We start from the raw sequence: 20,241 nt of genomic DNA, 5'->3' as shown, positions 1-20,241 counted from the left end.
GTCTCCTCTACATCTTTTCTTGTATGTTTTCTGATGCCCTGAGAACTTCTTGTGCATGCCCAACAACGAAGCAGTACCACTTGCTTTTCAAATGTCTTCATCACACAACGGTTAATTCTATGGGATTCAAGTGATGGTTCATTGTGGAGTTGTTATAGTATCCTGAAACAAACTCGGTAACCATTGTGAACACTGATTTACTCTTAGTTATTGCTTGGAAAGTTAGCTGGGTGGCCTGTGAGTGCAAAAATCACCTGTGAGCAATGGAGCTTGCCCACAGTGTGAAATGGTTTTGTTTGGTACAATATAATCATGTAGCCTGTTTATGAGCCACATATTTGATATCTGAAGTTATAAAGGCTATAAATTTTATTGAGTAGCCAGTATGTTCGTAATAAGAGTGCTGTAAAATCTTTGCAGTCCACAGTACACATGCGAAAATAATTCTTGTTGTGGACCTCTAGTTTACCATGAGTCTGAATCTGCCATTCCTACTCATTAAGGTCCACGTCCTGCTCTTTGTTTAGCTGCAAAGTTCTTGCCTGTCTCTCAAAGTCTGTAGAGCTCTTGTAAGTACAGGAGTTGCATGCAGTCAGTTACAGCATCAGAACCTGACTCAGTGGAATGGGCTGTGACAGTAATTGCTAGGTCTGCATCTGCAATCAATTACTAGGGTCTTGACCATTCAGCAGGGCTGGAGCCAACGCAAAAAAAAAAAAAAAAAAAAAAAAAAAGAATGCTCTGAAAACCACTAATGATGATACCTTATGAAAACAGCAATGTTTATTGTTTTTAGAGAGATAAAACAAGAGATGTCAAGACATAGTCAAAATTGTAGCAGCAGAGTCTAAGTATTAATTAGTATCTGAAAATGAAGAAAATTGACACATTAAGCAAATGCAGCATGCTTCTTGAAGTCTGGCTTCAAGGTACTGTCCTCCACTCGGAGCTTTCATGTAGTATAGAGTAACTTATATCAAATATAAAAAGACTTAAGTTAGTATTCTTGTATAGCTTCTGGTACCGTGATCTGGGGAGCTGTTCTTGGTTCAGATGTTGCTCTAAGGAACAGAGACCTTGGATTTTAAACACATATATGTCTTAGCAGTTGATCTTTCTCAAGTGAAGAATGAAAACAAGTGAATTGTTATGCCAGTTATTCACCATCTTCTCTCAAAAGTGAATTTCCAGATTTCCATTCTCTCTCCGCTCTGAAAATTGGAATAATGTCAAATATTTATTTTTAGTTAGCTTTCAAAGAACAACTTATTCCTCCTCATGTTTGCCATAAACGTGAAAAACATGCTTAGAAACTTGCATGTGAATTCTTGCTCCCTGTTCATTCAGTTATGTGTTTCTATTTACAGTCTTACAAAACTGCATGCTCAAGCTGGGCTGATAGTGAAACTTCTATCAGATTTGCTTCTGTTGTTACATACCTGATTTTTAGATCTGAACCACTGGCAATTTGCATTCCTTCAGTAGTGTTTGGTAGGTTTGTGCGCAATGTATGTGTATGTATCCACAAAACCCTAATCTCGAGGAATTCATCTAAAAAACTCCTAAAATTCTGTCCCATATAGTTATTACTTCTTTGTATTACATTTGTAGCAAACTGTTGTTTCAGACAATCTCTTTATACTCTTCCCCCTTCCTCTGCCCCCCTGCGAACAATTGCTTAGCTACACCTGGGCAAGAAATCAATTGGAACATGAATGTTTTAGATTCATGCCCATATAAGTATCACAGAGCTTAAAATTATGTAAAACGAATGAGTCATAAATAAAAGCCCTCTAAAGGGCCAGAACATGGTATACAATCTTACACCTCCAAAGTTAAGGGAGATTCTGCTACTTACATCAGTGAGAATAAGATCAGGTGGTTCTTAACAAGCATACTTTTGAGAGAAACATTTAACGCTAACTGTATATCACTGAAAAGATTAAATAGCATTAAATAGCACTTCATTTCTGCTAGGGTGATTTACCGACTCTGGATTCTTGACATTGATTTTAAAGAACTCTTGCAACTTCCTCTTGCAACTTAACACAAATTGTCCAAAGTTCACAAAGTTCCAGGAAGAACTGAAACCTGGCTGAGAGTGTTACCCCTCATCAGCATGAATGAGTTAACCCCAGATTTTCATATAAGTTTAAAGTTCATTCTTAAATTCACATTACATATCCCAGTACAGTGGCTTGTGTTTCAGAAGAGTTGTTCTGGATATATCTAATGCTCAGGGCAGTACAGCTAATGAAACACAAAATAGGCTATTGGAGAAGTAACTTTCTTTGTAGCTGAACTATATGTTGGCTTTTGAAGAGGATAGCAACATCTGATTTCCTCTTGTAAGTAGTTTGTGAAATTTAGTGCTCTAGGCAGCTTTAAACAGGTGCTCAAGGCATAATATAATCCTGGTATAACAAGAATGGTGTTTCACAAGTAAGTTGGGTCATGAACATGTGTCAACATTTAAACATGGAGACGACAGCAGATAAGAAGACCCCTGAGTAATGGAGCAGAGAGGAACATGCAACATGGTACAAAAGTAATATGGGTTAGAAAATGACCAGGCTGGTATAGAGTTAAGAGCTATTCATGTAGAAGTCATTCTGCACTAATTTAATCACAACCATCATATCCATGTTGAAAGTGGATTGTAAAATGCATAAAAATAGGTAAGATGTGTAACAATATGATTTATTTTGTGAGGATAGAGTTACCTGAATCTGGGAGAGGGGAGGGGGGGGAAAAAAGCTAATAGGCACAGATGATCGTACTCTTTATTTTTTTTTTTAGTGAATTTCTACTAAAGTGGTGATATTTCTTTCACTAAACTATTTAATATGTATTATGTATTTTATAGTTATTTATAGCAATATATATGTTTCTATTTTTATGTTTATTATGTTATTATTATTTGTTATGTAATTTATGTTTATTTATTCCACTAAATACACCTGAAAGCGGGAGATAAACCCAAAGGAGAAGTAGTACGCTTTTCATGAGGCCCTTATCAAAGCCTTTATCCTGGGCTTTTTGTCTGTGAACTGGCTGTTCTTCCTCTTGTTTTCATTGAAGTGCTGTGATAATTTCATGATATTTGAGTTCTTTGTTACCAGTGTATCTGTGAGTTTGAATTACACATACATCTCAAAGCAGGAGATCATATCTGGAAAAGACTCTGTATTGCCAACAATATTCCTAACTAGTTTGAGACCATGTTCATAAATAATCATCTCTTACCCTTAGTGATCCAGGCGATTGAGGAATCTCCCCAACAAGTGTCCTGTTCATGCTTTCCTCCAGGCATTTGGAGGCTGAGCATTGAACTGCATTATTATAGTGAGATGATGGTTTCAGATATTGGCTGCTACCTGCAAGTATACCTAGCACCCTTAGGAGAGGGGAGAGTGACAGATTTCACTTAGAAAGTTAGTTGGGATATAGCTGGATAGTGATATTACAAAAAGAGTTTGATTGGTCCCAAATTCGCTAACCTTAGAAATCTGCTCCCTTTCTCCCATCTCTTCTTCTGAAGCTTAGTGGAACAGGGAGAAGCCACCTATAATTTCTCTCTCATGTATCGCAGAGTAAATACAGGTGTTTGCTATGGCAAAGTAGCTGATGCAGTGCAACTTATTATTCTATAATTTGTTTAGTGGTTATGCCCTTGTTTCTAAATACATTGGCAGGTGTTTTGGAATCCACAATATCTGAACAAAACCACTGCATATGTAAAGTAGGCATTTTGGATTGACCTAGAAACCCTTGCTGTGCACCTCTAAACTGCCCCTTATATTGGGAGGCAAAGTGTATATGTGGGAGGGAGAAAGAGAGAGCAAGGAGATAGGTAAGTAGTACTGGGATTGGGAAAGGATAGGTTATAGATTTATAACTTGGGCAAGGCCCAGAACAAACAGTGAAAGGGGGCTTGCACAGCTGTGTGATATGCTGCAGCTGCTCAAAACATGTTCTTGAAAGAAACTGTGTAAAGTTTTTTTCGATCCTTCTGCTGTGTGGCTTGTTATGAGGATCCGTGGATTTCCATACTGTCATTTGGGCTACTGCTGGACCTTGCTCCAAGGTGTTGTCATTTTTATGGGTAGTTTCTTGTCTTCCCATGCCACACTGATTACACTAGTCATTAAAAGGGAAGGGGAGAAAGATCCTACCACTATTAGTAGACACTGATATGTACAAAACTCGGGGCAAATACTAGACAATTGAAACAGCTACTCTGCTATTCTTACCCAAAGAGGTAAGTTTAAAGCTGAAAAAATTGCATATGTAAATTACAGATACAGTCCAATCTGAGTGTAGACATATTTCTTTGTGTTTGTCAGCTGGAGTGGAACACTTGCTAACATTTAGGGAATGTTTTTGATTCTCCTTAACCTAGTGGTTTGGCCAGATTTTCAGCTGAAAACAGAGACTTGGTTATATAGAGTTGCTATTTGTCATTGCTGAGTTTTTAACTAGTAAAGAAAACAATGTTTTTCCATATAGTTTGCATGATGCTTAAGCTGTAAAGTATTTTGGGAACCTTCCATGTAAATTGGTTAACATGTTGGTACAGTTTTTCTCTGTACCATTTCATATTTCTTCGGTTTGAAGAATTTGGTAAAAGTATTTGTTATGACAAATCAGGATGTTATTGGACCTTTTCCCCTATATTCAAAAGATAAAGTGTGGTGGAAAAAAATTGAGGAAATGGAAGATGTGGTTGCCGTAGGACTGGCAAAATGAATTAATTCATTGTTGATATTGATTCAAAATTTGCAAGGATGCAGTTCAGGCAAATGATTGTAATAAAATGGAGGGAGTGTTATAAGGTCAGAAAGCCCCGATGTTAGCTTAACGTAAGACTATTTTAAGTCACTGCCAAAAATACTGACTACCTGAATCTGAAACATTTTTATAATACGTACAGTCTATTATACAATGTTAACAAAATTACAGTCTTGTGTGGGTTAGCTTTTTGGTTCTTTGGTATTTTTATTCAAGTGAACAACAAGAAAATGAATCAGAAGTTCATGTAAATTATATTGTGCCTTATTTCAGAGCAACGTTTTGTTTCAGAATTTTATTTTCATGTTTTTACAAGCATAACAACATTATTGTTTTACCATGAAGCCATTAGGTCTTTCCAGTGTTCCTACTTTTTTTTTTTTCTCGTTTTTTACCACAGACAAAATGCCTGTATGAAACCAAGCTTCCAACAAATCTAGGCAAAAACTATGGTGGATTTATATAAAATAAAAGTCAATTCATTGAATAAGTTTTTATTTCTTTCTTCTTTCCCCAATCCCTATTACAGATAACCTTTTGTGTTGTCGGTTATGCTGATATTTATTACATATCTGTTATGGTATCATTTATGAATTTCAGCAAAGATCAGGTATCATTTAGCTGAGCACTGAATAAACTTTTCCTCTTCCCAGAGACTTAAAGAGTAGATAAAGATTGTAATGTGGACTAATATCATCTAAACACAAGAAACTGTTCACCAGAACCAATACGCTTAGTTTTACCAAAGTAGTCCATGAAGGCTGTTTCAGAGGTTGTGGAGGGAAATTCATAAACCTCAAAGCTCGCCTGATCACACCTAATTTCTGTGTAGCTGTATTTGATCGCTTCATACTTCGACGTTTGGCGTGCGATAGTGCAAATCACTTATTTTCTGTTTCATGTAGTATTTATTTCCTGTTTATGTTAGTTTATGTAAGTTATTGCATAGCTAAAATGCCTATACTTGTAAGTTTAAAATAAAGAGGGAGGTAGAGAAAAGTATTCTCCAGCACCTCCAGGTATGTTATTTCACCAGAGGTTTCCTGTTCTTATGTCAGCTTTTGGGGGGATTTTTGTTGTACAGTGTGATATACAGGGTACTCCCAGTGTAGTCAGATGACAGCACACCTTTCCCCCCCCTTCTAATTTGAATTTTGATTAAAAAAAAAAAAATCTTTAAACTATGAAATGGCACTTAAATTATGATTGTGTAATCCTACACCTCGTTTCAATACGCAGGCTGATATGGGAAAGGAAAACAGAACACCTGAAGGGAGAATAGTGAGCGACAAGAAGAAAGAGGGTATTAGTTAATTCCCCTGGACAGATATTTTTGTGCTAATATCAGGAGTTAGGACCCCAAAGAGGAGGAGCAGAAATACTGGTGCAGGACTTGAAACTCGATGTTGCAGTGTAAGTAGAAACATGGCGGTTTAGAACCGCAATAGGAATGCGAGTGTTGGAGAATATGAAAGTTGATAGGGTGATGTTTTCTGTAACTGATACAGGAAAATTGTAAATAAGATGAGATAGCATGGGAGAAATAGAATTTGTCTAGGTCACAATTGTTTAGGAAGCAATTATGAAAGAAGCCGAATGGGGTGGTGGTGTCTGCCTGCTGCACTTCCCCAAACGCTTGGCAATACTGCTCTCAGTTGCTTAATGTTATATTTTCAGGGAAGCAATTTGCTTGCTTCTTTATCCTAGCAGTCTAGAAAGGAACTTTTACCTCCTTCAAACACCTCCTTAAAACAGGAAGCTATTATTATAGATATTTTGATTTCCATTATTGTTTAGAACAAATACAACTAATAATGATATCGCCCAGTTATTCCTGGATATGATAGGTGATGGATTTTTTCATGTAGTAGTCACTGAATCACCATTATTTTAGGGCTGATATAATTCTTGAGAATACTTTAGAATAGATAGGAGACCTAGAAAGTAGTTTTGGAGCTAAAAATGCATTAGTTGATTTGGTTTAAAAAAAAAAAAGAAAGAAAAATCATTGAAGAGTCTTGTTCCTAAAGCTCTCAAAGCCAAAGGCCAAACTGTATGAAAACTTGGATGTCTTAGCTGATCAGAAGATGATTATAAAAGGCCAGTGTGATGAAGTGTGAAAATGACAAATTCATTGCTGGAATCCATTGGGCAACACGTTTCTGCAGACTAAGGGGAGTAGTAACACTATTGCAAGGCACTGCTGAAAGTGACCGTGGAACACATGACCAACTCCAGGGTCTTGTCCTTGAGAAGGATGAATTCAAACTGAAACAGATGTGGAAAAGGGCCCCTGAGATGAATGGTGGAAATAGAAAAGACTCAGAGGGCTGAGTCCTTAAAACCTAGAAAAGAGGCCGAGATATATATATATATATATATATATATATATATATATATGTCAAAATATTATTTTAGCTTTGTCTTAATTTTTCCAAACAAATTTGAAGCAATTTCAGAATGTCTGAATTTTTGTTTTTTAGAAATGTTATCAGCAGAAAGATTGGAATCGGGATTTAGGGAAAGGTACTGGTCGTTGCATCACAGGAACAAAGGCAATCTACATAGGCAAGCCTTTGTCACAGTTAAACGCTGAGTAGATTTTAGGCTATTCATGCTGCTTTTGAAATGCATTGCAGAGAATGTTGGATTTTTGTCCCTATGTCATAAAAAGGATTGATTAAAATTTAGGAAAAATAAGGATACTGTAATCTGGGCCAATAGAGATAAACTAAATAAATAAAGAGGAGATTAAAATATTTTTTGGTTAGGAGTAACTGATACATACATAACCATTTCAGCAGAAAGGCAAAGGAAGAACAAGCTGCTTGTGTTTACCCAGTTGGTCTGTAATGCCAAGCCCAAGATGAAACCTGACCCGGGATTTGTGTGTTTGTGAGAGCTTAATTTATTGAAAATTGCCATGGAGTTGGGACTTACAGTAAGACAACAAAATTATTTTAACAATGAATTGCAAAATAAGAACAAGGCTGAATAAAACCAAAACTGAACATTTTTGAAACAGCACGTTGTTCCAGGCAAGGAATAACAAATCCACTTCTCTTCAGCTGCTATCTAATTTAATTCTTCCACATTACCCCAGTCGCATCTAATTTTATTTTGTCACTGTTATTCTCATTCTAGTCTAGTAACACATCATCACAAAACTGTTCAGATGAGGCTTTGCTGAGCTCTAGCCCCTCAAATTAAACTCCTGTGCCTTCCGCGGAGGTTGCTGTGCTGTTCTGCACCACGTGACAGTGGATCAGAAATGAATATAGTATTCCCAGGCCCCTGGGGATCCCAGATGATCTGTTCCCCCGATAGTCCCAATAACAGAAGTATAGAAGATCATTTCAACGCTCAAATACTACAATGTGTTGGTAGCAGGTAAGAATAGAGAGGAAATAAATAATAAAGAATAATATAAATGAGTTCCTCATACTTAAGATTTGTCCATCTGTGTTTTCCCTAGAATGGGAAACTTCAGCAGGTGAAGGCATTGATACAGAAAGTAGGGTAAGGGTACTGAGGAGACAGATTTTTGTGTCCATGGACAAGGTGGGCTTATGATTTTTCCTCCCCAGCATTTTCAGATCCAGGTTGATTGTTCCGAGTTTGTTTGTTTGTTTGTTTTTTCAAGATACTTCTGCCTTGGGCTTTAGGGTAATACATGGAAGTCTTACAGTGTGATTATTCAGAAGGTCAGATGAAAGCATTACAATGTTACCTTCTGGGCTTATAAACTGTGAAGAAGCAGCAAACCAGCTGACATTCAGGGCTGCACTAAAATAAAACAGAATGAAACTGGGAAAAGTCTAAAACAGAGGAAGGAGATGATGTTCTATTCAACTTTTGAAAGAGGTGTTACAAATAAAACAATTTACTCCTCTGCTCTCCTAGCTGTTTCAAAGTTTTAAAAGCAGTGCTTTTGTATAGGTATTCTTTGACTCAGGAGCTTAAGTATGGAGCACAGCTCAATAACCCAGAACAATTTTTTTCTTTTTACTTTTAAATGCTTCTTTACTCTGTGATATTTGTGCTGCTAAGAAACAATTTTTCTTTATTTGCTTAATGATATTTCACAAGTGTCATGCAGCAGGCAAATAGTAAAATGAAAATACATAATAAATTCTATGGACTAAATGAATTGACTGCTCATAAACCTTGCAATTGAATACAAATTAATTGTTTTTATGTATCTGTTAAAATAGATCTGTATCTATCTGTTAAAAGCCTAATTTGCCCACAGAATTGGTGTTTATTTTTATATACATATATATAATTACTTTCCTTTTGAAAAGGGATATTTATGGAATAAGATAAAGTTGTGTATATACACAATATGATAGTTCTAATTCTTTAAAGAAGTTACTTTATTGTTGGAAATGCCAGTGTATAATCTATTTTAATTGTTTTTAAAAATTAGTCAGTGAATAATCAATTCTAGTTAATTGCAAAAATTAGTGCTTTCTATAAAGATTAAAGTAAAGCTCCTCTAATCTATTTGGAAATCTGTGAGAATTTGAGAATCATTTCCATTAACATATGACTTCATTCAAGAAAAGCCCAGATATTTCAAGCTGATTTTTAGGAAGCAGTTTCTAATGTGCACCATAAATATTACCTGAAACAGAATCATAAGGATGCCAATGACTGTGACCATGAACAGAATGAAAAATATGATCAGTTTTAGGTGATACCAAAGATAAGCCCTTGGAAGAAATGAGACCTCAAATGCTACTAGTCGTGGATGGACTATCAATAATCATAAGATCTTTGACCATTTGAAGCAGCAAGTATGAAGTTTTAGATAAATTAATCTGCTAATACTATAGCAGCCGGCACACAAAGCAATGGTGCATGTTGAATAAACAGCAGCTTTCAACTTTGAAAAAAGTAGGTTGCGCTAGTTTCTGTTACCTTTTTCCATTTTGAAATCAAGACCAAGTGCTGCTGTAGCAGGGAGAAATAAGGGCAGATAATAAGGGATTCAAGTAGAAAATTTAAGTTCTCTGTAAATATCAAAATTAGTGTTTATGGAACAACCTGCTTAAAGAGGCTTATTATGATAATTCTTATGGACAGCTCTATGATTTTTAGAAAAAAGCCTAAATTTAGGCTTTTAATAGCACGTTGTAGATGTTAATGAAGGTACTTGTCTTTACGTTTTACATTTTAGCCATGTAATATGTGACGCTTTTTATTAAGAAATGGTGTGTTGCTTTTTAAGATAGGTTTATAAAAGCTAGCAACTGTGTTACATAGACAAACATTTAATTAAAATAAATTCTATCATGTCTAGATCTACGGATAAGACGACTAGATGAAAAGTATGGATAAAAAGTAGTATCTTCTCTATTGTAAAACTATTGAAATGGGTGACGTCAGAGTAGGAACTGACAGCATTTCCTTTGATGTCTAAATTATTTTTATCCCTGAAGAACAATAACATAATTCCATATGTAACAATACTGCACTCTCTGGATAGCTTTAAGCTTATCATATTCTTTCTTTCTATATCTACACAAAGCACTTCCTTGATGGTCGTTCTGATAAGGCAACAGAGAGCTATGTAAATAAACTTTTTACATTGAGTATGATACTTTATGTATGAATGAGCTTCCCCCTTAAGGTTTTCCTTACGAGTACTCTAAAAACTAAGATAGATGAACACTGCATGCACTTTTCATATTTCAAAGCTTTTTTGTGAGTGTCTGTGTTTGTGGGGGGGGGGGGGAGGTAACCATATGTTTGCTAGGGTTAAATGTTTATGAAGCTAACTTTAGTGATTATATAGCATTTTGCATTTTTAAAAATCCATTATTGTGAAATCCATTGTTTAATATGTGGTGATTGAAATGCCTCTGTCTGTGCCTGCTGTTTATATTAGTCCTATCCATATTTGCTTGGATATCACTCTTAAAACTCTGTGGCAAGAATTGCATCAGATTTCTCTATAAAATGTATAATGCGGCAGTGGAATCTAATGCATCTGGCACTGCAGTTGGAATGAATTAAGTATATGCTCTCAGGTCCATCACTGGTGCAATTTAGTCACTGAACAGAAGCTTTTGAAACTGAGACAGGTAAGTTTGCTTTAGGTATAGGACTGTACTTACAGAAATTTAAATATGAAGTCTGTAACGGAGTTCACAGTTTTACAAAAGACTAGCATTTATAGAAATATAAGATCCTGTGGTTTTGAAGAGTTCAAAAGAAGCCTTTTGTTTCACAGTGTCAAAAGAATATGTACTTATTATTGATCCACTTTCTAGCATTTAACGTTTTTTCAGCTATTTTTATGTTTCTATATTAAGTGTTAAATACTTTTGTTTCATATAAACATATGCATATTTTTCATGTTTCTTTTGAAAGATTAAAGACTTTGGTTGTCTTTTTTAATAAAGAAGCTAACAGCCTCAGGATATATCTACATTAGCGTTTTAGTTCAGGTCGGGATTCCACTGCTGAAGCAGTTGTCCCCACTTGCTAGGCTTTGGTTCACATTATGGAGCGGGCTTGGAGGGCAAGAACTAGATTCCTTATGGAAGATGCAGTGCTGAAGTGCACTTTCTGTGCTCTTGATGTTGCTGGATGTTCAGTCCTTGAGGCCATACTAGGATGAACGTGCAATAAACCCCCTTGAAACAGCATCAACTCTTTCACTGTGTGAATCTGTTGCTCTTGGGCTATTTGCTAATTACTATTTGCCAATATAGACGTAGCTTCAGTTCTGTGAGGGCTAAGGGTTGTCATCTCCATAGGAAGAGTGCTTCATGATGAGAAAGGATCTTCTCTCTCTCTTTCTCTCTCTCTCTTTTTTTTTTTTTTTTGGTGCTGTCACATGTGATGCATTTCACATTCTTTATCTGTGTAGTCTCAGATAACTTCAAGTATACTTTTGTGGGATTATGTAGCACATGCACGTTGGTATTACTGATATGCTGTTGCTATTGTCACAAACAAAGGCCAACCTTGAACATACCAGCAGAACCTCACTCAGGCTTAAATTAAAGTTGCTGATATGCTTTAAACTGGAAAAAAAAAAAAAACCAAAAAAGTGAGTAAGAATGGTTTTCTCAATGTTTACATTGACACTGGGTAAGTTGCAGTCTGTAAAGATGTCTTCAGGATTTCTTACAACAATATGGAAAGGGATTTTTGGCTGACAGTTTGGATCCAATTACGTCAAGTCCTTAACTTTAGCTTTTGTTCTGGAGAGCAAAAAGGTGAATACCTGATTCTGCAGATAAGCAGGGAGTTAGATGCTGAGCTCCCAGTTGTCTAGTGCAAATTAAGAAGTAGAGATTTTTTTTTTCTAAGAGAAGATCTTGGTTTAAGGTTCCTCTCTGTGCCTTCAGATAAGTAGGTAGAAATGTTGAAATATTGATACACAAGAAAAGAAACTGCATTCTCTCTGAATGGGGATGCCTGGTCAGTGCCTCTTGATTTTTTTCTATATAATTTCTTTCTTTTTAATTCCAGAGGGAAAAAACAGAAGCAATGGGTTCTCATGATGCTTTTAAACTAGTATTGTGGTTCACTGCAGCACTGGTGAACCCATTTCATGGATACCCAAGATTCGTTGGCAATGGGTGACACATAATTTGCAGAAATGGGAGGAGGTACCCTCCTTGCATGTTTAGAAGGAAAAGTTCAGCTCCCATGCAGGATAACGCATCTGTCATTAAGTGGTGCTTCCTCAGTAGCAGGATGGGATGTTACTTGAAGGTGATGTGGGAATCTGAGACTTGTCACATGGGAGTGCTGCATCTAGGCCTTGTTTTATTGTTACGGTAGTGCTCATTATTATTCTAGTCATTCTCAATATTGTTGTAAAAATACAACTCTTAATATGGACCCAGACCAGTATGACTTATTCTCCTGTCTACAGATATATAATGTGTAAGGCACCTTTCCACCAAGACATTTGTGTCTGCAAGAGGACAGCTGTACTACTTTAGTTATTTACTGTGATGATCTTTTTATTATCACAGAGATGACAGTAAACAAGAGATGTAGCATAGGGCATAACAATCTACTTTGGTTTCTCTGGCTGTGTTTTGGTCCCTGCTGTTTTCCTTATGCCCGTATATGCACTGAGCACTTATTCTAAGTTTTGAATTGTTCTTCAAAGAACTAGCTTTAAAGATTAACTAGGGCAAGGGGAGTGAGATCATGTATCTGCAAGAGAAAGTATGACTGAACCTAGCATAACAGTGCTGACCTGAAAGGAGGGAGAGAGGAAGGAAGGAAGAAGAGGTTTGAAAAGCATTTATAGCTGATTCTTTGAAGAGTGCATATAATTATCATCCTCTGAGGGAAGAATATAGAGATAATGTTGTATATATGCTTGCTCAAGTAGTATATAATTGAATAATGGGATTAGCAGTCAGGTTCCAGTCATGTAGCTGCTAGCAGCTGTATCTCATCTGATTAGGCATGGATGCACATCCAAAGAGTAGGATTATCCTTCTAGAAGGTATAGCAGAAATACTTGTGTGGTCTTTTGGTGTTACTGATACCTGTATCGACTGTTTTAGACTGTTGTAACAGGCCTCTCTGAAGAAGGGCGATACATTGCTGAAGGCCACAGTAGCAGCCTGTCTCATGGAGCTGGGACTGCACAAGTCGTCAGCCTCATGTGAGACAGGGATCTGTATCAAGCTGAGTCCCTGTTAAACTGGCATATACAAAACAAAGTGTGGGAATGTAGGCACTGGCACTTCCAACTAAAATTTCTGTTATTTGAACTGGAAATTTTGAGTGGTAGTTTCCTAAAGAGCCTCTACACTAAAGCTTCTGGAACATTTCCTATGTGTTACCTTCAAAACAGCCTTCTGTCTAAGACATACTGAAACAAGTTGTTACCAGAGTAATTATTTGTCAGCCGGTTTGTTTATATTTGTTCTGAAGCTCACAGAAATAGCAGTAAGATGTAAGTTTTTTTTTTTTTTTTTGAGAAAAAAAGGTGATAAATCTAGAAGTGTTGGACTGGTATATAATATTTTGTAATACTTAATTCATTTGTGAACTGAAACAAGAAGTTACCTCTTTCCTTTACAGTGGAAAAAACCTTGTAGCCGGTGCTCCTAACGTTCAGTTGTTATCCCTGTGAACTATTGTGGATGAAAAGGAAGTAAGTTTTTGTTACAAAAACCAAATGATTGCCTGGGAAACTGCTTGGTTTATGGTATAATGTTTTTATTTAATACCTCTTTTATTCCAACAGGAAATATGGGATGTATAAAATCAAAAAGGAAAGAGAATCTGCATGGAGATGGGCTAGATTTGAAGAATCAACCAGTACGTAAAACTGAACGAACTATTTATGTGAGGGATCCAACGTCCAATAAACAGCAAAGGCCAGTAAGTAGATAGTCTCAGGGGAGAATTCCAGTAGCAAGATCAAAGCATGACTGGCATAATTTAAATTTCAATCAGAAACACATACATGAAGAAATTCAAATTGATCATTAGTCCACAATTTGTCTTTCAGTGTCGTGCAGTTCACCCTCAAAGAGTAAATACTTTTTTTTAAGCATCCATCACTTTATTGCTCAATTACTGTGTTAATTTGTCATAGTTTTCTGCATGAAAACAATAATTCTTGGACATTTTTGTTCTAGATATAACTAAATCTGTAGAAGAATGCTAGGTAACTTCAAAAAATCTGAAGTAGTTTAGAAAAATTTTAAAAGCATCAATATTTGAAAAGCCTGCCTCCTAAGCTTGTAAGAGCTGAAGAGCGTCAGATTTCTCCATAGAAACACCACTTCTTTATTTCCAATGTGCAATGTATGGAATATACTGTTGCTTTTACAGTGCAGTTACTTAGTAACTCAAGGATCCGGATGTTGATTATTCTATTTATAACAGGCTGAGGTTTTTATATCAGACTCTTTACCAGTTCTAGTCAATTTTCCTTTCATTTGTTGAAGGCCAAAATTTGATCTTTCACCAGGATTATGTAAGGACTGAAGGGGAGCAAAATGGGTGCGGTTCGGAAGTAAGCAGCAGTGCGGTATAAGAGGAATAAGCCAGTGGAACAACCCTGTGTGATGCCTAGCGTTGGAAAGAAAGGATGCTGGGAGGGCAACCTCATAAATTATTAAGCTAGTGTGATATTTTGCAGATTTACTGGTACCCCCTTTCCCCATCCTCTCTACTCTCCTGAGGAAGCAGCATTTCCTGACTATCCTTAATCAGGGGCTGTATTCTCTGCTGGTGTGAGTGACATCCTTCTGCCGTGTGTCACCAGCTGGGGCTGTAGATTCAGTGCACTCTGAATCAACGTACATAAATCACAAGTGCTATTTAATTCTTTTTTTTTTTTTTTAGTTACTTTTTGTCCTGCAGAATCTTAGGAAAATAACTGTGTGTAGTTCTGTAACTCCTCATACTAGTATTAGGACAGTAAGTGTCCTGTTGAACTGTCCTGTGTAAAGCCTTTTCAGCAAAAGCCACAAAGCTGTGAGCTTCCCCACAGCTTGTTTCACACCTTCCTGAAGTCTGAGCTGCTCAATTCGAAGTCTAGTTGGGACTTGCTGTATGTTTACATTATAATTCACCTTTAAGCAAGGGTCAGAAAAGACTGTAACATTTGAGATATATAAGATGATTTCGAAGCAGCGGAAGAATATCTTATTGTAATGTGCCTACACCTAAAAAGAAAATGTCAAAGATCTAGAACTGCTTAATTAAAGATATATTTTATTGTAGGCAAATACAGAAGCACAGCTTTTACCAGGACAGAGATTCATCCCTGAGGGTAAGTTTCCATAAGAATTTTTTCTTATGAACACTAGACCCATGCCAACTTGTGAAATAATGAGAACGTTCCTTTTGGTTTCTGCCTTTGCAGAAATAGAGGAGCATGGAGTCATTGTGGTAGCTTTGTATCCTTATGATGGCATTCATGAAGATGACTTGTCCTTCAAAAAAGGAGAAAAAATGAAAGTTATTGAGGAGTAAGTATGACAGTATTGATTGTGTTGTAGTTTTTCTTTGGATATATCTAAATCCCTTTATAATTTCTTAGTTTCACACTCATAACGTGAGTATATGAGCAATATGAAAGAACTCCCTTGTATATGAAAATACAAATGTATGCCTAGTTGCTGGTAGGGGCTTGGCAGCTGTCTTTGGTAACACTGACCAAACTTTGATTTAAAGTAGCCAACAGCGTCTAATAGGGCTTCAGTTCAGAGAAAAATGCTTTTTTTTTCCCCTCTCCAGGCCAGGCAAAGCTCTCAGCACAGCAGCAGCTGAATAACACTTCATTATTTGCCTTCACACACTTTAAATACTACTGTTATTTCTGTTTTTCAGGCTAGGAGAATGGTGGAGGGCAAAATCTCTCACAACAAGGAAAGAAGGCTTCATTCCCAGCAACTATGTAGCAAAAGTAAACACCTTGGAAACTGAAGAGTAGGTTCTTCTACACTCTAAACATTGGCAATTGTCTTTTTTTTTTTTTTTTTTTTTTAATGTGTTGTAGCCTTTGAGGATGGGGGAAAGAGTTCTAATCTTTAAAATACTTTTCAGATGGTTCTTCAAAGACATAACCCGAAAAGATGCTGAAAGACAGCTCCTGGCTCCTGGAAATAGTCCTGGAGCATTCCTCATTAGAGAAAGTGAAACATCAAAAGGTAGGCAATTGTATACTTTGGGACTGATAGTACAGTTCAAAACATACAATCTATCTTTACAAAATTGCATCAAGTAACACTGGATACGGAATTGTCTCAGTGTGTCCTATTGTTTGAATTTACCACAGTTACGTGGGAGTGAGAAGGGTGAGAAAATCACCAGGGAAAGAGAGTTACAGCTTAATGCTTAAAAGTTGAGACAGAAATAAAAAAACAATGTGGCCCATTACACTGACAAGCAGCAGTGAATGAAGAGGTCTCTCTCTTTCTGAACATTTGTGATTCCTATGCTAAAGGATCTTTTTAGTTGTAAATAGTAGGTGCTGCTTTTTATGAAGTGTTCCATTATGGAATCTATATTTATCATTACACATTTTAAAATGTATTTACTACATGATGAGAATTTACACTTCTGCACTGTATTTTTTTTGTTTTTTGTTTAACTTTCTGGTAAGGATTTCTAGTACAGAGACAGCTCTGTGCTAAAATGTTTAATAAAAGCACTAGACTCTTCAGCTGAGGCTTTCAATAGAACGTGAGAGCATTCTCCTCCAGTATCTTGATTCTACCACAGGCCTCCAAAGGAAGATACATGAGTACCTTCAGTGGATCATATGGCTATCCTCTACGTAGGCATAGTTTTTCCTGGCCCTAATACTACAAACTCTTGATTAGGCAGCTATCTGTAATGGGACCATATCACTATGCCCTGAAATGAAGACAGATCAAAGTTCAACATAGCTTGCTTGGAAGTAAGGCAAAGCACCATCAAAATATTTCTTTCTATCCCCTTCTGTCACTGGATCTGTAAGTGGGGGGAAAGAAGGGGCTGAGGTGGGTTCTTATCCTTAGAAAACAGACAATTTTAAGATACATACTGCTGTCCCATCTTAAATCCCCGCTGAGGTTAGGGTCCCTAGTACCAACAGATCTTCTTTCCCTCCTATATGCCCCAAGCCATCTCCAAACTAGCCTTTTATCAGGGTGCCAAGAACATTCAGTGTGTTGCTCTTCTGACGTGCTGACCCTTGAATTTCAGCTTGTATCCGACTAGTGTGATAACCCTGAAGTTGCTTTCCCGTATGATCCCACTCAAGTCAGTGGAACTTTATGCAGAAGTGGATGTTAGTCATGGAACTGTCTGGCTTACGGAACTCCTAAGTATATTGAATAAGATTAAAAAAGAAAGTCCGACTATAAGCATTTTGGGGCTCAGTTCAGAACCAGCTGTTGGTTAACTTCCTCATGTTGATTGCAAAATGCTTCCTGAGGAAATAGAGTAAAAAAATAAATAAATTTTTTGAAAAGGTAATTTTGTTACCCGGAACTGTAGGTGTGTGGACACTACAGACTTATAATCTGTTAATGATCATTCTTTCTTTGTTCACAGGCAGCTATTCTCTGTCCATAAGAGACTATGATCCACAACATGGCGATGTTATTAAGCACTACAAAATTAGGAGTCTAGACAACGGAGGATTTTATATCTCTCCAAGAATAACTTTTCCCAACATCAATGATATGATCAAACATTATCAAAGTAAGTTAAATCGGTTAGTGGATTACTTAATAGAACACAGCCATTATTTTCTGTGAAGGAAAATAAATGCTTTCTTGTTTTGTTTCAGACCTTTTCATCTTTTTTTCTAAATAAATCAGGCATGCATGTTATCAAAGATAAAATAAAATTGGTTAGAACCCAAGTAACCTTGTTAGCAAGCAGCATTAAGTTTGATTATGGTCTGTTGTATACCATTGTAAAGTAAAGAATAGCTTTGTAAAAGGTCTCGTCAGAGCTATGTTGCTGTGAAACTAGAGAAGGAAGAGAACTGACTGCATTGTAAATAAATTCTGTAACTGGGAGTAAATTTTATTCATTATAATAGGTAATGTTTATTATTTGTGTAGACTTACAAATGTCTTCTTGTATTGTATCTGGTGATCAGTGTGGAAGCATTTTTATTTTCCTGTAAAATTATATTTTCATTTTAATTATATTTTTTTTGTGAATGGACTTTTGGAGGAAGTAAGATTCCACTGACTTCAAAGAAAGCGATATTGTACTTGCATAGAATGGTAACAATGTTGGGGAAAAAAAAGGGGGAGGGAGGGAAGAAGTTTCCAGCTACTTCTTAGCTACAAAAGTGACTTTTTATTATATAAAACTTCCTGATGGATAGAGCCCAAATGCCAAAATATATATATATATTTATCTTGTAATTGAAAAGATGGAGACTATAAGACTTTTTTTAGTAAGACGGAGGGTGGGTTGGTTTGTTTTTTGTTTTGTTTTGTTTTTTTTAAGCCACAGTGAGGACTTAGTCATGACGTTTGTCTGAACTATAACATCTGTGTTAATTCTTTGGCACAGCTTAAAAACCTGAGAATTATTTTACATTCGTATTTCTTATAGCTGTTTAGTGACTGAAAAATTAATTGTGGCCTATTTATGCTTGTATGATTGTGTGTTCACACATGTCTGAAACCATACTAAAAGAAAAGGTAATAACAAAATCAGAATACTGGTTCCAGGCCTGAAGTTGCATCGTTGTCAACACGCTGTCAGTAATGAGATCCTGTGTTTTATTTATTTGGGACTAATGGTAAAAAAAATAATAATAATCTGATGGTAACATGAACCTTTTTTACACCAGATGCATGTCACACTTTTCTTTCAAATCAGTCTTTGAACTCTGAATACCAAACTTCATGACGGAACAGTTTAAAGTTATGTTAAAACAATAGAAATTTTGCATGTCCATCAAAACACCTGATGAAAAGTTGATTTTGAGCTGGTTGGTGCATATGTGCAATTACGTGCTCTTTGTTTCAAGATACCTGAGGCACAGAAGCAGAATGGATTTTGTAGTCTGTTTTTGTTTTTTCTTTGAAAAACAGAGCAAGCAGATGGCTTATGCAGAAAGTTGGAAAAAGCTTGTATTAGTCCTAAGCCTCAAAAACCATGGGATAAAGATGCATGGGAAATTCCACGGGAATCAATTAAGTTAGTGAAGAAACTTGGAGCTGGTCAGTTTGGAGAAGTATGGATGGGTAAGTGAAGTCCTTTCAAAAGAATATTTAAATCTACTGAAAGCAGTGCCATTTCAGAATCATTCAGAATAATTTTGGCAATCAACCTGGTCCAATGTACTTGTGAAAACAGGACAATCAGACCCAAAATGTGTTCTCTCATGGGGAAGAATAGTAAGAAAGAGAATTTGTAAGGGAGAAGACAATCCAGTGGTAGGCCTGATGGTGGTTGCTCTGATGACCCATGAGGGTGCAGAAGTCTAATGGGAACACGCTGCTTGGAATTTCATTGTTTTGAAGAGAGGCTTTTGTTTAGAAAAGTAAAGCACAGAGTGATGCCATCTGAGTAATAAATTTGACTCATGATTACAGTGTCAATCGGAAAGCTGTAATGCAACTATAAGTGTATTTTTTGATATAAATCACATAAAAATGCAAACAACATCTCTATAATATAGCCAAATTTGGCATTTTATCTGCCTTCATAAGAAGAGGCTTAAGAAAGCCTCTAGCTATGATATACATGAGTGACATTTTACATGCTATTTAAGACAAGTGTCAACCAACGTGCAGTTTTTCTGCCTAATAAATCAGGGCAATAAAAATTCAGCTGGCACTGAAATGCAGTGAAAGGCTTTGTGGCAGAATGTTATCGCTGGTTTGACAATGTAGACCGTTTTGGGAAGTGACTACTTCTACGTGCATACAGACACATAGGCATAAAACTTTAAAAGGGCGTTTCTGGTTCAAGATGCTTCCTCTTTTT

The 20,241-nt window shown here is 36.4% G+C and overlaps 1 protein-coding gene across 8 annotated transcripts in view; it reads left to right on the top strand.

Moving 5' to 3' along the window:
• The window catches only part of LYN (LYN proto-oncogene, Src family tyrosine kinase), a 51,434-nt gene that overhangs the window by 7,596 nt on the left and 23,597 nt on the right, over positions 1–20,241 (top strand). For 3 of the 8 annotated variants that reach the window (XM_068932686.1, XM_068932681.1, XM_068932683.1), the window contains exons 2-9: positions 13,861–13,933; positions 14,027–14,163; positions 15,517–15,565; positions 15,659–15,764; positions 16,126–16,224; positions 16,342–16,445; positions 17,836–17,985; positions 19,344–19,496. In XM_068932686.1, the coding sequence (XP_068788787.1) occupies positions 14,032–14,163; positions 15,517–15,565; positions 15,659–15,764; positions 16,126–16,224; positions 16,342–16,445; positions 17,836–17,985; positions 19,344–19,496 (793 nt within the window). In that variant the 5' untranslated portion in view covers positions 13,861–13,933; positions 14,027–14,031. The remainder of the gene's footprint in view (positions 1–13,860; positions 13,934–14,026; positions 14,164–15,516; positions 15,566–15,658; positions 15,765–16,125; positions 16,225–16,341; positions 16,446–17,835; positions 17,986–19,343; positions 19,497–20,241) is intronic. The other 5 variants (XM_068932685.1, XM_068932688.1, XM_068932689.1 and 2 more) reach the window with 3 other exon arrangements.

Source organism: Struthio camelus, chromosome 2, assembly GCF_040807025.1.
Source record: "Struthio camelus isolate bStrCam1 chromosome 2, bStrCam1.hap1, whole genome shotgun sequence".
Classification (NCBI taxonomy): Eukaryota; Metazoa; Chordata; class Aves; order Struthioniformes; family Struthionidae; genus Struthio; species Struthio camelus.
This window is presented reverse-complemented; position numbering and strand designations above follow the sequence as displayed.